The sequence below is a fragment of the Zosterops lateralis genome (genome assembly GCF_965231275.1).
Source record: "Zosterops lateralis genome assembly, chromosome: Z".
Taxonomy (NCBI): domain Eukaryota; kingdom Metazoa; phylum Chordata; class Aves; order Passeriformes; family Zosteropidae; genus Zosterops; species Zosterops lateralis.
In genome coordinates, this window is record NC_139800.1 from 39,833,440 (window position 1) to 39,851,473 (window position 18,034).

The 18,034-nt window shown below is 38.6% G+C and overlaps 1 protein-coding gene across 1 annotated transcript; it reads right to left on the minus strand.

Annotated features, from left to right (window-relative positions):
* Positions 1–9,101: 9,101 nt before the first annotated feature.
* On the minus strand, positions 9,102–17,527 carry LOC310923030 (protein FAM240B-like). Its single transcript, XM_083884088.1, has 3 exons — positions 17,439–17,527; positions 10,525–10,669; positions 9,102–9,279 (listed from the first exon to the last, which is right to left on the minus strand). The coding sequence occupies exons 2-3, from the start codon at positions 10,662–10,664 to the stop codon at positions 9,201–9,203; spliced, it is 219 nt and encodes a 72-aa protein (XP_083740214.1). The 5' UTR covers positions 10,665–10,669; positions 17,439–17,527; the 3' UTR covers positions 9,102–9,200.
* Positions 17,528–18,034: the final 507 nt, after the last annotated feature.

Below are 18,034 nucleotides of genomic sequence, written 5' to 3' on the forward strand. Positions count from 1 at the left end.
CACACTGGTCCTGTTTACTATGTTGCCTATATTCATGCCTGACTGAGGCAGGAGTGAAGTGCCTGATGGCTTAGGCTGGGGCAGTTCTGAGCAGTCCAATAGAAGAGCTATAGACATCTAGAGGAATATTTAGGCTAAAATGACAGAGGTTTTAGAAACAGCTCAGGTCATGTAACTGCTGTGTTTTCATCTCACGTGTCTTAATCTAATCTTTTTTGGTTCAGCATGTTGGGTCTCCTGAGCCTTTGGAAAAAAAAGATCAAATTAAATGAGAAACAAGTCCAAGATGAGTTTCAGCATGTGGTATTCTGAGGAAAAACTAGTAGCACCATACTTAGCTAAATAATTTTTCCAGCTCAGCTGCAGCTATGAAAATAGAAAACCTTTACATTAATATTACACTATGAGGCAATATTTTGCTCCTGAGAGCCAATCTACTCAGGTAAAGCAAAGACCCTTTCAGATAATTTCTCTTGTGAAGCTGAGAAGGTTTATTTCGAAGAGGTCAATGGCATCATAATCATGGAAGTAATTTGTGGTGTTCATAACTTTTATGTAAAGAGGGATTATTTGGTTTAATATAATAGTCTCTGACCTGATAGCCACTATCTTGAATTTTGATGTGAACATCTGTTGGATGAATAAATGCTTCATACAGAAGAACTAAGAACTTCCAACTAAGCAGTTCCGTAGACAGTCTTCAAAAAATTCACCCTGTATCAATTTTCACAGAGGATTGTTAGCTCCATGTTGTATATATGCTGGATTTGGTTTTTCAGTTGTTTTGCTCCACAAAATCTGGAGGGCTTAGATTGCAAAATGGTAATGGGAAGATGCTGGTTTTCTCCATCTGAGCATAGGAATGAAACATGGGTTTAGAGAGAACTGAAAAACATGTCCAGGACAGATTTGCTGGGAAACAAAGAATGGAGTAAACCGTAGTTCTGGGACGTGTGATTTACAAATGAGCCAAAGCCATACACGATGTTTGCAATATTTTGGCCATTTTGCATTCATTTGGATTGTGTTTAGCAAACAGGCTCTGTTTCCTGCTAGATAGAAATCTGGTGTGCTGTGCAGAGCTTCAACTATAACCAAGCTACAGCACTGGCTGGTTATGTGCCCTAAAACACAGCTCTTCCCTGCCTTATTTTCCCTATCAGTGAAAGAATGTGGGTAACAAGTCTCCTTTGTAAATGCTTTGGAACCTATAATTATAAATCACTTTCTGAATTATAAGTATGTGTTACTGTTTGGTGGTATGATTTAGGTTTTTTTACGCATCTGGAACAGTTATTAATGAAATACTTTTTATTGAAACAGACTGGAGACTTAGCATGTTAAATAGGTTGGGCATGGGCAGATCAGAGTCTGTGTTAACTAGCCAGGATTTCCTTTTCAGCTCTGCTCTTCATCAGTCATGCTGTTGGCCCTCTTTTTTCTCCTGTGCAAGTATGTGACCAGGGAGAGAATAACATCAGGGAGCAGATCTACCATAAACCACCTGATCAAATATATATATATATCTGTTTATTTCAGCTGAATATGTTCTCTTGCTTCAGTGTACAGCCTCCCCTGCAGCTCTACCAGCACAAGGAAGGGATGAGTAGACTAGAGGGAAGGGCAAGACTCATGTGAAGCAGTGGTTGCTTGCTCACTTGTTAAATTACAGACCATGGATCACCTATGAGTTTGCTTTGAGGAATTTTCAGGAAAAACTGGCCTTCTGGCTCTCCAAGATTTCCATTCAGTGAAGTGAAAGCTTAAAAATCAAAGCAAAGCTCTCCGTGAGGATCCTGCAATAAACAAATGACTGGGAATTGAGGGACGAACATGGAGCAAACAGGCTCTCTTGTTAGGGGCTGTGCTGTGCAGAATCCTCATGAGGCCAGTTGCTTCTTTTCACACTGTTTATCAATTGGGATAAAATGTCTCTGTATTCTCCCTCAGGTCAGGAGGTCCCCAAGAGCTTTAGGAAAGGATTTGAGTTTCTATCTTACCTGTCCTTGTTAATCCAACAGACTTTGGGCTGTTGTATTATATATAAATGCCAAGTAGGGCTTTTGGTACTGTTTCAGTATGCAAAAGTATAAATGTGTAGCTCTTGTGAACACTGAGGAACCATTTGCAGAGTTCCTTTTTGGGGGTATGGGGGCAGATGATACGGTTCATGGGACCATTCCACAACCCAGAGTCCCACTGCTCTTGCTTTTGACACAGTTGAAGCTCATCTTAGAAGCTGCTCACTGTGGGCAAAGAGCCTATCCCAAGATTTGACCTTCAGTGCTGCACTGCCTATTAATAACCTGCAAACAATATGAAGATTTTATAGGCTGATTTCAGTTCACTTTTCTTTTTCAATAGACTACCCATGCCTTCACTTTAAAAGATTATCTAAATTATGAAACACTGCTTAAATATTCTGACAACAGGGCTTAATCTAGGTAAATCAAGTCAAATAGAGATAGCATTTTTTCCCAGTTGGCTTCAGCTCTCAACTTTCTAATTATAATAACCTTAAGCACCTTATGAAATTTCATTCACATCACTTGGACATTAAATAAACTATTAGTTAGCGTAGGATTAGAGTAACATCTAAGCTCTTATAGATTTTCAGCATTATGCAAAACCTCTCATTTTCCTTTTGACTTAAAGCACCATGAAGATGATAGGTTGCATTGAATAATTACAGCAGCAGTGTTCTTTCCTGTCTATGGGTAAGGCTGAGTCAGCATTTCTATTATAATCCCATAATTTCAAAATATTTTATTACTCATCCATAAAAATTTGTTCTGGGATAGAATTTGGTATTAAATTCTCATCCTGGGATAAAGAGAAGAAAAACTTTAAATATGTGGTGTCTGCTTCCTGCTTTTAGAGATAGGATGTGGATTTTAAACCAGTTAGTCAGTGCCTGAAAAGTCTCTACCAGTTTTGCAATTCAAAACCAGCTCTATTTCCTACAGTGAATGTTGGCAGGTTGCTATTAGTCTGCTTGGTGGATTTGTTCATTCTCCTTCCTGAAGCAGAGAAGGGACAAAGGGTCACAAATACAAAGCACTCAAATCTCAGAGTAAACTTTGCCAGTGACCTCTCACATCAGGGCTACTGCACTGAATCCTCTGACACAGAACAGTGATGAGATGGTAAAAAGGAATATGTTCAAGGAGTGAGATGGGAATGAAAACAAGCCTCTGGGAAAGGTTCAATGCTTTTAAAGCACCTACATAGATCTTGTGCACTGTGTATCTTGTGCACTGTGTTCACTAAAAAGAAAATGGTTTCAGAGGAGAATGGAGGGCTGAGGGAGTTTTTCACCTGTGAGTAATGATCTGGTAGCTGACATTAGTAATGTATCCTAAAAGTTGGATGAATTTTCTAGGGTGAATTGTGTAGGATGGGTTGAGGATGTCATACTTATTCATTAGAAAAAGATTTTGTTGCCAAGAGTAAGTTGTGAGATGTAAGTAGAGTATCTGTGACAGCATTTTATAAACCCTTCCTGTAAAGGGCTAACTCTCCAAATGGCTATCAGCAGCTATAGACAGCAGGTTGTCAACAGAGAACAGCTCTGCAAATGCAAGGCTTAAACATAAAGAGTTGTGAGCTAAGTGTAGCACAGCTGTCTTCTCTGGAGGCTCACCAACACAACATGTCTTTGAGTACTGTAATTTGATTTTCCCTTCTTAGTGCAGACACCGTACTGTCCTTGCTCTAATTATAGAATCAGAAAATCATAGAATCATATATATATAGATTGGCTGGATTTATCTCTAAGGATCTGTTCCAACCCCCTTGTCACAGGCAGGACATCTTCCACTAGGCTAGGTTATTCAAAGCCCCGTACAACCTAACCTTGAAAATTTTCAGTGATGTATCCACCACAACTCTGGGCAACACGTTTCAGTGCCTCATGACCCTCACTAAAAAAAAAAAACAACAAATCATTATCATGTGCAATCTAGATCTACCCTCTTTCAGTTTGAAACCATTGTCCCTTGTTGTGTCCCTGCTGACCAAAGTAGGATCTCCCTCCATCTTTCTCATAAGGTCCCTTTAAATACTAAAAACCTGAAACATGGTCTTTCTGGACTCTTCTCCAGGCTGAACAGTCCCAACTCTCTCAGCCTGTTTTCATAGAAGTACTTCGCTCCTGTGACCATCTTTGTGGCCTCCTTTAGACCTATTTTAACATATTTTCCTATGCTGGGGCCCCAGAGCTGGATGCAGTGCTCTGGGTAGGGTCTCACTAGAATGAGGAGAGTGGCAGAATCCCTTCTCTCACCCTGCTGACCATGCTGCTTTTGCTGCAGCTGACTTTCTGGATTGCAAATGCACATTGCTGACTCATGTCCATTTTTCCATCCTCCAGTATCCCCAAATTCTTCTTGGCGGGGTCTCTCCCAAGCATGACACTCCCCAGCCTGTATCAATACTGGGGTTGCTCTGACACACAGGGCCATTCTCAGAAAGGGATTCTCATCCAGGGACACATTCAAATCAGACCCATAAATCCAAAAACCATTCAAAATTGTAATGGATATGAGTGTTTCTCATCAACCTTGAAACTTCAGAACTCCATAACCAGTCCTCCTTGTAGGCTAAGTCAGTTTGACCCAAACTGAGTTGTCTTCATGCAAGAAGAGGGTGGCTGCAGTTTTTATAATGAGGAAACCTCTTCTGTGAGTATAGGGAAACTCACACCATGCCCTGGCTTAGGGTCCAGGCCTGTCTCTAAAGTAACTCCTGTGGAGAAGTGACTGCAGACCATGTGTGGTTAACATGCACATGGTTGGCTGACACCAGCAGTGATGTCTGGGAGAGGCTCCATGTGTAACCTGGAAAGGTGAGAGATGAGTTCCAAATAATATGAGCTGCAATCAACATTAGGCCATCACCCAAATCTTATCAAAACTCTTTAATTTAAGACATTACCTCTTAGTCTTTAATTTCACTTCCCAAAGATATCTGTCTTGCTTCTCCAAACTTTTGTGGTGAGAATCCAGTTACATGAATAGTGATTTCCTTGACATGCAGTATATTTTACCACAGCTCTGGCACCTTTCCTGGACCAGTGCAGGATGCTTTTATTTTTCAGATCTGTTTGTTAGAAGAAATTGTCTATGCATTTCAATTCCAGCTGAAGCACTAGGCTACTGTGCTGCACAGTGAATCACATTATCTGTATAGAGCAACTGGGCCTTGACTTTGTACCCAACACAGGTATCATGGCTCTTTCCTGACCCCTGGCTCTGGCCCGTCTTTCCACTCCCTCTCCTCTGTTTCTGTACTGTTTACACAGTGAGCTCTATGTACCTGGGATTATCTTTCACATTGCTTGCATATGGGATCAAAGTCTCTGAGGTGGCCTATAGGCTTTTCTAGAGTGCAAAACAACTTGGCTGTACTTAATTTACACTAAACATAGAACACTGGAGATGACTTGGTATTGTATGGTGAATTTATTTCACTGCTGGCCACTTCAGGCCCCTCAGAACTGGCCAATACATCAGTTTCCTCTCCAATGAATGTGGCTAGAAGCCCAAAGAGGCATGGCTGCACAGATGGGAAATGCCAGTGTAATAGGAAACACCAAACTTTTGGGTGTCACACTGTAAACAGCCTGCTGGGTGATGCTACATTGGTCTGCAAGACCATCTCCCTTTTGCCTGACCTGTGACAATTGTTCAAAATTAAAATCTGGCTGCAGTTGTTGTGTTATGGTTATTTGCTCCTTAATTAGAGACTTCCAGAGAGATTTTTGGTTAAGGAAAGACATTGATCAGGAAGGATTCCTGAGTGAAGAACTGTATTTATGCTATCTCAGTTTGGGCTAAACTGGTAAGAAATCTGTTAAGTTACTGACAGAGTCATTCTTCACAGCTGTCAGCCTTTATCCATACACTAGGAGGATCATTAATATGACTAAAATGAAGCATCTGTCACTCTTATGCTAACAGGGAGCATACTTCCCATAAATTGTATTTAAAGGGGGCTGGGAGGTGAGTGTTTAGTGTTTGCTTCAGAGAATGGTAAAGTTTTACTACATTTGACTTTTGTCACTGTTGCAAGCTTTTTCAAAAAGTTATGTATCATGCATTTGTAATGAGAAAGTGACATGCATTTTCTTGCTACTCAGTGTCAGGATGAAGCAAAGGAATGGCAAAATAATAAAAGCTAGGAAGATAAGCAAATATGTACCACATTTTAATTGCAAAGCTAATAAAATCAGGTTGGCATAATTCAAAATCTCTTGCTGTTACACTCAAAAGCAATGTGAAAATCTGGACAGAAAAAAAACAAAATCAAAATACATGAAGTGTGTCTTCAAGAAGCTATTTTATAAACATTTGAGTTAAGTTTAAACTGTTTAGTTGAATAATGCAGTACTCTGAAGCTGCATATTGGTGGAAAATTGTCTGAAGAGTGCCTAAGCATCCTCTCTAGCCATAATGATTTTATAAGACTCAGCTGATTTTATCAGGTTTTATTTGATGACTTTTCCAGTCCTACAGTAATGTTTCTCTAGTCCTTTTTATAATGTCATGGCTCGTTTCTGAGTCTCACAGATATTGCAGTGGTTTGGGGTTTTTTGTTTTGTGTTGTTTTTTGCCTCCTTTTAATTTCTCTTGTGACCTTCAAGGTAGAGAAAAAATTTATATTTTTGTTTTGAAATTGCCAGAACCACTTTTATCCTGGAGTCTGCTCCAGCTTCCGCTAAGACAGTTACTTGACATTTAGATTTAAATTTTCATGCTTTCACATTCTTTATTTTTGCTGATTAACTCTGGTTTATATTTATTTCTGAACATGTATCATTTTTTGTGTGGTAACTTACAAAATTCTTAAGTAGATTACCCCTGCATTACCCTGGTGGATTTTGTATCAAAACATGTTGTTAATATTCAAATAAATGAAGATTACATGGCCCAAAGTCCCGAATCTAGCCCTGTGGAAACCGAGCCTGAAATAATTAAACTAAACTCTGGAGGTGGAATTATAAACCTCAAAGGAAAGTGGTTAATTCTGGAAATATATTTTCAGAACTCCTCTTGACTTTGGGCTGGAATAAACGCATTCTGTATGAAATAAGTTCCCTTTTATAATTTTAAAACATTACATCATCTAGGGTCCTGTACTTGATAGGGACTTATTTTAGGGCATTCTTAAGTGACCACTTATCCATGCATGCACAATGAGGAACTGGGTTGGAAGTCACTTCCTGTCATGTTTCTTTCCTAGCTCTCTATGGTTTCTGCTCATTCTGATTTGCTTTATGAGAGGAGTAGTGAGAAGGATCCCAACTGTGTGAAAAACAAACAAAAGCTTGTTCCAAGGCTATGACTTTAATTTTTAGAATATGCCAATTCTGACTTCCTCTGTTTTGTACCTTGTCCCATAACTTACACAATGCACGAGGGACTGGAAAATGTTTGCCTTAGCTCAGTTCAAGCTCTAACTTCAGCCAAAATCATATGAACCTCAAAGCTGTTTCATGACGGAATAGAACTAGAGCTTCAGTAAGCACCAGGCATAGACAGGGGATGGAAGAATTGAAACATGTTAACTGACATTTTCAAAGAAATGTACTTTTTACTAATGCCCAGTATCAAGTTGTGGTGGTATCTCGTGATTATTTTCTTAAGCACAGCTTTACTGTAATTATACTGTGATCCTTCATATTCACAATTGAAGTTACTTCTAAAATTGCTTAAGAATGAGAATAAGCCAAAGAATATGGGCTTAGCAGCTTTTTTTAGGTGTCTGGCAAACTGCTCTCAAGTTCGGGAACATATCTGCTGACACCTTGATTTCTGAATTAGTGATCCAAGGTCATAATTTTTTAATGATTTTATGAATAACTCATTTCCAAACATTATTTGCATGTTTAAATTCGCATAATAAATTTTGTTTGGCCTCGAGATGCACAAAAGTGGATTTAAAAGCTGATAAAGAGAGGGGGAAAATCACTTCAAATTTTCGTTTTGACTTAAGAAGAACAGATTTTCTAAATATTGGAAAACTCCAAACCTTTCTGTTGTTCTCTTCTTGCCTCACTGGAAATTTAAATCTTCTTTGCTTTGAAAAAATATGAATTACCAGAGTGGTAGTAAATAATCTTATGGAAAGGGACTAAAAGGTTAAGTGATTCAGGGAAGAGTGTTTTAGCAAGCTCAGAACAACTATCTTGCAGTACATTACCCTAATCATTTGGTGGCAACAAAGCAGTCACCTTAAAAAGGAAGTGATTTGATTATGTCAGCCGACTAAAATGCTTTCATTTTGTTGGAGGAAATGCCACATTTCCTAATGAAGCATTAGGAAAGGAACAAGAAACATTTTTGACTAATGACAAATGTGGGAGAGGAAAACCACTAGATTCTGAAAGTACTGGTCTTTAAGGAATAAATACTGGGTCTTAGAGGGAAAAAGTGTTAGAAGGAAAAAAGTGCTTGTCACTCATGATGACAGGCAGCTGTGAAAGTGCGCCAAGCTACTCTGTGAAACAGAGGTATCAATCCACGTCTAGACAAGCCAGATCAGGTACCAGAGTGTCAGAGCTTAAAGTTGTTCTACCAGTGCTGATATGGTGTCTCAAATTAGCTAATTTGGATTGGCCAAGTTAATGTGAGTTAAACAGGCAGCTCTTGTAGGTGTCTCACAGAGACTGTTCATAAATACATCTATGTTAAGAGCTGCACAGGTGACAGCTAGGATCTGCAGCTCCCAACAGTCTGGGCTTCACTAGTGGTGTGAGATGTGGTGGCATTGTGCATGTTCCATATTCCTTAGTCTGCATTGTGTTGTGTTGCATAAAAATTTAAAATCTCTACTATTCATTAAACCATCTAAATTCACTATATTACAACCAGTTTATACAGAAACCTAAAATATTGAGGAAATAATTTTGCAGGGCACAACTGTGTAACTAAACTCTTTTCCCATTTACATCTCAGTGAACCATGATTTATTAGGGTTAAATACTTCAGAGTGCTACATTCTCCATTTATCAAATGAAGGGACAGATGCATAATCTTAAAAGCAACAATTGACATTTCACGTATGAAACTTCTAACAATGACAGGTAATTAATTATAGCTCGTTTAAGCTACAAAATAAAACTGACTTCAGCTTTTGCATCAGGCTTTCCTACAAAAGAGATTTCTTTTCCCCCCAAATGTGTAATGACCGTGGGCTCTTCAGCTGGATGGGTCTTCAGATTGGGTCCTTAACATCTTTATCCGTTTTTCCAGCCTCTCCATCCATTCATTTCTGAGCCTAGGGAAGGAAACATAGATCAGCTTGTCCCCATAATTTTACACTGAATGGTTTATACTCTTCATCTTTCCCACTGATGATATTTTTTGGTGCTTTTCCCCAGCTGTCATGCAAATTTTCCTGCCCCTTTAGAGCTCTTTGCTGGATGGTATCTCAGGGCAAGCTCTTAAATCCCAGTGAGGCGTCACCTGAGTTTTGTGGTTCATCTTCATCTCCAGTGTGCCCTCTCTCAAGTGCCTGTGTGCCAGAGTGACTTGTCACCTGCACTGGAGATTGCCTGCTGCCACCTGCTGGGTCACATCACCCAGCACTTCCCCAGCCTCGTGCCTCTGTCCTGCTCAGCTTGGAGACACTGGACATGCTGAAGCTTCTGTTGGACCCATAGCAGATAGCTTTCAGTAACATGTGGCCCTTTATTTTCTTTTCATAATATCTAGGTACCACAGAAAGTCTTACTCAGATAAGAGAGGAATTTCTCAACTAAGGAGCTGTAACATTGAGATTAGGTTAGTCACAAATGGATAAAACATGCTGGAGACTAATTCTACTGTTCTTTCTTCCAGGGTTAGTAATGTAAGGCAGTCCTTGCCCTTAATTTTTCAAGTAACAATGCAAAGAGAACTATGAGGAAGGCTTTGGAAAATTGCTTTCTCACAGGATGATTGATCTCAAGACAAAATATAAGAAATAACAAAAGTATATATCTTCACATATGCCTTCAACTCATGGAGATGTGAAATAAAACTGTGCTGATCTTGCTGCAGACTACTCTCTCTTACAGTGACTGATTAAGGGGAATGTGACTGAATAAGGTAGATATGGCTACAGACGGTGGTTGGCTTAGTCAGTATGCTTGGACCATCTACTTTATAATGGATTTATCATACACAGATTAAACAATCTTAAATAATCCAAACTATTTGCTTGTGAAAGCAAAGCCACAGAGAAAGAATGTGGGCTTATGTTCAAGGCAAGCCTGCACTGTTAAATATTGTCCTGGTAATTTCAGAAAGTTCTATGCTTTGGACTCATTTATGGAACAGTGAATTATGGATTATTCTTCTGTCCTATGAAGTCATAGATGAAACACATTAGTATTACATTGTAATTAGGGAAGCTTTATTATTTTCTGTAAACCTAAATGACTTTCAGATTTCATTGCATAACTTAAATACAGGCATTACTAAAAAAAAAAAAAATGCAATGCAAACTCAAGTATTAACTTTCTGGATGCAGATTACCCACTTTGTCAGAGCGCTTCTTCTCTGACGTTCTTTTTCATTTTGCAGATACTGAGTTTGTTGTTCAATGGTCTTTTCCCAGAAGTTCCTCAGGTCACTGGTTTCACAGCCCCGCACTTCATGGCGCATATATTGGCTATTCATTTTCTCTAAAGGAAAAATTTGAAACAACTGTATGACAAGTTATTGGTTCCTCACCTGTTTTCATGCCTAAAGCACATTCTTGATGTTTTGGATTTTAAGCATTAGGGTTACACAGTCGATTTTTTAGTAGGATCAGGATAACTGTGGGAATGACTCACTGTTTAAGCTTCTCTTTCCAGGCCTGACACTTGAGGATATGCTGTCTACAGTGATCTGAATTCTTACTCGTGTACCTAAAATATCTCTCACCTCCATCTGCCTGTGACATTTACATTCACAATCAGGACAGTGCTCTTGTATTCTGTAATTTAGCAATTAGGATACTTTTAACTGTACACACAAATAAAAAAAAATTGCCATATCTAATGGGATTTTTGGCCTCATTATTCAATCATGTCTCTAAAATTTTAAAGTGACTATTTAATCATTCTGGCACTTGGCTTTGTCTGGAAATGTAGAAAATTTTTGTATATAAAAGAATATACATAATTTCATAAGATGCTGATTTGTAAAACCCACTTTGTTTACTAAATATTTTCCTCTCTTCAATTTTCAAAACAGAGCAAACTCATTTAATGTATTTGTATATCTGTGATGATTCTGTACTTTCAGCTTTAGTTAGTAATCTTAAATTCTGGAATGAATCTTATCCTAGGGAAAGAATATTTTCCTCAGGATGACTCTTTGTGGGCTAACAGTAAATTCTCTATATGCCACATTGCAGCCAGAAAATTGTATCATAACTTTCAAAACTTCATTAAATATGAAATTAGTATATCCATGCTGTCTTTCAAATTGCTATGTGCTTTTGCATGAACACGCCATTATAATATTTTCCAGAACAGTTAGTTTTTAACAAGTATTTAGGGCTCTCTCAGCATTGTTTGAATTCATGGAAATTATTTGTAATTTATTTTAATCAGAGCCATAGAGACATAGTAAACAAGCCCCTCAGGATTAACTTGGAAAAGCTTGAAGAAACTGCTGGCATTCCCCTGCCAGGCATGATAAGAAAACACAAAACTGGGAACAGATAATCTTTACATAATTGGCTGTCTTGTGAAAAATTGATAGACATGTTTTAAAAACTCTGTGAGCAGAGGACAAAATCAGCCCCTTTGAAGAGATCCCTTTTTTGTTAGGATTTCCCTGTAACTCCCCCGTGGTTCCCTGTTAAACCTTCATATATCAGCTCACAGCCACCAAATAATAGAAGCACAGTACTTGAGCCTGAGTCTTGCAGAAAAGAGTTACTGAACATATTTTCTGGTCCTGAACAAATTATGGATGTATAATTGTTGACATTAGTCTGTAATGTGAATTGCAGGTATTGCTGAACACCTCCAGCTGTGCTATGGGATAACCAATTTGAGATCAAATGTTCACTTAATACAAGTGCATGCTTTCATAAAATATATGTATTCTATAAATATTCACATTTACATCAATGCCACCCCAAATATTTCTTCCCAGGTGGCAGTTACTACCCTTTTAAACTTTTTGTGTACTAGGAGTAATCTTCAAAGGTATGAGAAAAATATGGTAAAAGCCATCTAAGTAAAACTAATGGACTTTCCACCCTAGGAGTTAATCTCTAAGAATAACTCTTTCTGGAGTGCAGGAAGAAAAATTCTCGTATATACCTGGGCCCTAGCATAAAATGCCAGGAAATAATGTTTTCGATAATGTTTATCAGAAGAGATAGCAAAGCATAATAGCTTCATCCTTCTGAATTATTATGAATTCCTGTCTAATGTACTGTGAATGCATCTCTTTTATATATATATATATGTATATATATATATATATATATATATATGAGGGTAAATATCAGTCCTAAATAAGGCAAAATTATGGAACTCATTGCTACGAGGTGTAATTGAGCCAAAGCATATACTTTCAGAATACATATATCCTTTACTGTTTTTTAATGTTATGCCTCCTGATTTGATTGTATATGTTCTTGGTAGTGGATTTAGTACATTTTATAGATATGTTTTTCCAACACCTACCCCCACAGCAAAAAATCATAAGGAAAAAATTTAAAGCTACTAAAAGAGATATTCAGAAGTAGTTTCCGTTGCTATTCATCTGGTGCTGGCAGTATTTAGAAGAATGTAAGAACTCTGTCAAGACCACAGTGTGTATGTAATATTACCCATTACTGTTCTGGGGGCATCTTTTTTTGTTGCAGGGATGTGAGGTGGGGCAGGGACAGGAATTAGTACTTTTCTCTGTCTATCATTGGTGGTATTTTTTTTGTGTGTGCTTGATCAGGTACACTAAGAGCATTGTCCAGGTTATTCTTTCCTAACTTTTTATATTGTGTTAACATACAGATATCTTGGTGCCAAATTTTCTCTTACTCAGTTCTTAATATTCTTTGTTTTCATTTCCCCTAAGGCTGGAGAACACTGAAATTTGTACAAGTAGGTATCAAAGTTACTGAAGACATCAGAATTTCTGCATCATTACTGATCCTTATATGTCCTTAATAAACACAATATGTAAATATGCCAGCATTTGCTCCTCTGAACTGTCAAATCACCTTATCCTAAATTATCTTATATTTTGAATTATCTGTTTGAGGCCGTGCATAGTGATTGTAGGAACTACACAATACTTCCACTGAAATAACTTATATGGTTTCTTTTGCCTTTATGCATCACATACATGGATGTTTGAATTCACCTCTGTCCTGTCATCCGTTTCATAAACCATAAACCTGCACTGCATGTGAACAGTCAGGGATATCAGACTTAGTCTAGCACTATTTCTCCGGCTCTCATATTTTTGTCTCCTACTTCAGCTGTTTTCAGAGGAGTGTAACAGGACTTAAGCCTGTATCATGGCTTTGCAGCAGCAGTTATCACTTGGAAACAGTTTATTTTCATGCCTTGAAGCCTCATGCAGAGTAGTTAGGACAGGGGGCCTCATTTAATAGGGAGAGAGAAGAATGGAAAAGATTTCATGGAAGCGGCCTCCAAAGTATCCTGAATAAATAATCTCAGTATGATGCAACAGGTGAGCAGAAATATACTATTAGAGCACATAGGCAGTTGTGACGTACTTTTATAGACCTTGCAGTTAGTTCTGACTTAAACTGCCCTGCCACAGCTAGGACTAAATAAGGTTTTTTTAAGCCTCTAGTGTCAGTCCTTCATGAGAACAATAATGAGAGGCTTTTTCTGGTAATCTTCTCTGACAGAGTTAAAAGTTTCTTAGCCAGAAGAAAGAATGTAAAGAAAGGATGAATTTTCTTCCTCTAGTAGAACACATTGTAATAGGAAATGTATTTTTAAAAATTACAAAATTTTTTATGAGTCAGGAAAGCTATTTTTCCTCCTTCTTGTGTTTCTTACAAAGCTCAGTCAGGTAGAGTTTTCAGGGCATTAGGCATTTCCCCAGAAATAATACAATATTTTATTGTTCTGACTTTGCTTGGACCATGCTTTGTGACTATGGTTATTATATATGCATTGAATGATTAAAAATTGACTGACATATATAGGAGATAATACTATCTATGCTAATGGTACTATTTGATGTAAAAACAATCAGAAATCTGTTCTGATTTTGGAAAATAAGACTTCTGATCATATTCATGATCTCCCTCTTTTTCCTTGGGTCTAGGATGTCATTCATTTTCTGCTTCTGCAGCTGGCAATAATTCACATCTCAAAGGGCTGATGATGCTTCCTTTGAGATCCTGCCTAGGGCTTGGGTGGCTAACTTGGGTGTCCAGACTCTGGTTAAAACTCTTCAGAGGCAGAAAAGAGCACTTTAGTTTAATCCCTTGTACCCTTTGGTTTATGTGGCATGTTGCACAGTGCAGTTACTCTCATAAGCAGCCTGAACCTTGAAGCCACTTGTGAACAACTTGCGGGAGAGGTTTCTCACAGCTTGCTCTCACAGCTCCCTCTTTCTTTCAGCCTTGTTTATGAGCAGTGACAGGAGGAGATTGTGTGGACCACCAGCCTGAGGATGGAGAAAGACTGCTATGGTCTTCTGGTGCATGCAAGTCCCTTACTGTCCCAGTCTATTCCAAAAAATTCATTAATGTATCTCATCAGCAATATGTGTGATTTTCCATGTGTAATGTACAATTTTATTTTCATTTGCAGTTCAGCGTTACTATCAGTCTATGCTTTTCCTTTGTAAACAGTATTGTCTGGAGTTTGCTATGAAATATGGGAATTCTAAGCAAGTTATTTATTCTGCCAACAGTATTTCCTAGTATGGCAGAATTTGAAGTACATGCTCTTACCAGAGTGTGTTCAGTCAGGGAGCTGTTCTCTGGGTATAAATTTCAATCAATTTAATTTGACTTCTCCACATATTCGGAATTTTCTGTGTATGAAAATGACAACTGTACTGACACATGACAGAGCAATACTAGTAGGAGTTACAGGCGTGCTTCTAGCAAATTGTTTCTAGCAAGCACGTTAAACAGTTTTAATATTTAAAAGTGTTTTCACTCAAGCACTACGTAGCAGTCTTTATTCAACCATTATCCTTTTTCCTAATTCCCACAATCCTTTATTGCTTTTCTGTGAAAAGTGATGAATCTGACCCTATTTTTTCTAATAAGGAGAATAGTTATTCTTCAAAGGCTTTGCAGTGGTAGAAAATTTGGGCTTTTGCTCGTATGATACCATTATGACAAACAAACAAATGTATTAAGACAAGGCTTGTGGTAGCTACACGGGTTTTGCATCTCATACTGCTGCAGTGTCAATATCAACACCTTTGAATGCCATGCACTATGTTTTGTTCTGTCCTTCTCATCTGATGGGGTTCAGTTCTTTTCATCTGCTTTCACTTTTCTCTGGATATCAGACACCTGAACAATGGAATTGTCAAACTGGAGGGAACCAATTCTGTGCCTTACTTTTCTGTACTAGAGGGCTCAGCAGTCCTCTGGCTGAAGATTAAAATTCTTAAAAGCTTTTGAACAAAACACTTGAGGAATCAATACTTCCATTTCCCTCCAGGTAACCCACTCGTTTATTACTATACTAGTTCTGCTACCTTGCCTGTTTTTTTATATTTTGCTACTTGCTGCTTTCCATTCTGCACTGTCTCTTCTCCCTCAGCCTGCAGCCCAGGGATTCTGTGAAAGGTGCCTTTGTTTTTCCCTTCTCTGACATCATGTCTGCTGAGTTTCTCCTTGCCTCCGCTTCACCTTCCATGCCAGACCTCCCACCTAACCTGACTGATTTGGACCTGTGCTTTCTTTGGACCTTTCTGGCTGGTTTCCCCACCTCTGTTGTTCCATCTGGAAAATCTCTTTTCACTTCTTGCTGGAGCTGTGTTTGATAGACTGATAGAGTAAGTTAAGTTGGAAGGGAGCCACAAAGATCAAGTCCAACTCCCAACCCTGCACAGCACCATCCCCAAGAGTCACACCATGTACCTGAGAGCATTGTCCAAAACCTTCTTGAACTCTGTCAGGCTGGTGCTATGACCACTGCCCTTGGGATCCTGTTCCAGTGCTTAAACACACTCTGGGTGATGAATCTTTTTCTGATATTCAATTTAAACCTCCCCTAGTACAGTTTCATGTCATTCCCTTGTGTCCTGTCAATGGTTACAAGAGGGAGGAGATCAGTGTCTGTCCCTCTTCTTCCCCACATGAGTAAGTTGGAGAATGCAATGAATTCTGTCCTCAGTCTCCTCTTCTCCAGGCTGAACAAATACAGTTATCTCAGCTGCTTCTCATAAGACTTCTCCTTCAGACCCTTCATCATCCTTGTTGCCCTCCTTTGGATGTTCTTTAATAGCTTAATGTCTTTTTCACATTGTGATCCCCAAAATGCACTCCTGCAGGTGTTACTAAACTACTTCTGGATAATCTTTTCTTCACCCCTCTGCTACCTGGGTTTTCCTGCTCCCTATGTCTGGGTCTCTGTGGTGGCTGCCTGCATTCCCACACATTCTGCCACCAGCACACGCAAGGAGGACTGTGGTGGCAATTGCACAGAGGTGAGCAGGTATTCAAAAGGGATATGGAATAAAAAAATGTCCAGATACCTTTCCTGAGGTTTCTATAGATTTGTTTGACTTTTATTGACTTTTAATTTTCTGTATCTAAGGCATATTAAAGTGGCTGTGGTTTGCTCATGAGATCAAATATTGTTTCTGATCATTAGACTTTCCCTACTGCTGATATATTTGAAGCCCGTTCCTATGAACTACTGAATTCATAAGATCGAATATATAGAATAAATTAATATTTATTAGTCAAAGATCTTGAATGCACTTTGTTTGATTTTTGAGTACAGGAAGACTCGGTGTAGGATCAAAGAAGATAAATTTTGCCCAGGGCTCATGTTCTTTATTAGATCATCCAGTTCAGAGAAAACATGCAAGAGAAATCTATCCTGATTCATGTGAAGGTGTCTACCATTGAATTAAAATGCCTCACAGCAGCAGATCACTATTAAAAAGCCTTTGAGAGGTGAATGTGTGTACGGGTGTGTGTGTGTTTGTAACCTTGACTAGCATTAGCCCATCGGTTGAGAACGTACAGCCATATCTCTTGGTGTTTTATTCAGGATCGTGACATGGAAATTGTCTGTAAATATTTTTTCTGTATCAATGCTACTCAGCTTCCTTAGAATTCCGCTAAACTGGGCACTCTTCCCTGGCATTTTCCTCACACTCTCATCTTTCCTAGAATATACTTTTGTGAGAATTAAAGTTAGAGAACAAACACATTTCTTGTTGACATTATTAGGAAAAGCTCACTCCAAAAAACAAACACTTCCTTACCTTTGGAGCAGGATTCTTCTTGCAAATAAATTCTCTGTGTGACACAAACAAACGAGGAATATTACCACTGCAGCCGTGGCTTCTCCAGTGTCACAGGGCAGTAATGAAACGCATCCCTCGGTACTTTTTATTTGAAGTGAGGGTAACATAAACCCTTCATCATATCAAGGCTATTTTGAACAGAACCAGCAGCATGATAAGATCATTTAATGAACTTTGCAGCCCCCTGTCTGAGATGACCATGAAACACAGGCCCCCTTGAGACCATGCATCCCTCCCACACTGGCAGATACCTCAAAGAGCATGACTTGGCAAGTGATGAGAATTTTCTTTAAAATGCGTGCTAGTGTTATCCATTTTAATAATCTTCCTATGAAGCTTGAAAAATTCCACACTGTGGCCTTAGCTGTAATGGAGGCTGAAATGGTGTGACAAATCACACTTGGTTTTGCATTACAGGGTGACTTACAGAAGTATGTGCCACTTTGCTGTTGTTAATATAAGGATGTGTGCTTCATTATGATCCATCTCAAAATCTGCTCTCTTCAAGGCAATTGTCATAGGAATTGTCTGTATTCTTAGTGTTAGCTCATGGA

Bases quoted from the DNA above. Each gene is read 5' to 3' on its own strand.
- LOC310923030 (XM_083884088.1), bottom strand. From the start codon at position 10,664: ATGAATAGCCAATATATGCGCCATGAAGTGCGGGGCTGTGAAACCAGT. The intron at 9,280-10,524 runs GTGGGTAATCTG...TTCCTTCCCTAG, and splicing joins AGAAGAAGCGCTCTGACAAA to GCTCAGAAATGAATGGATGG.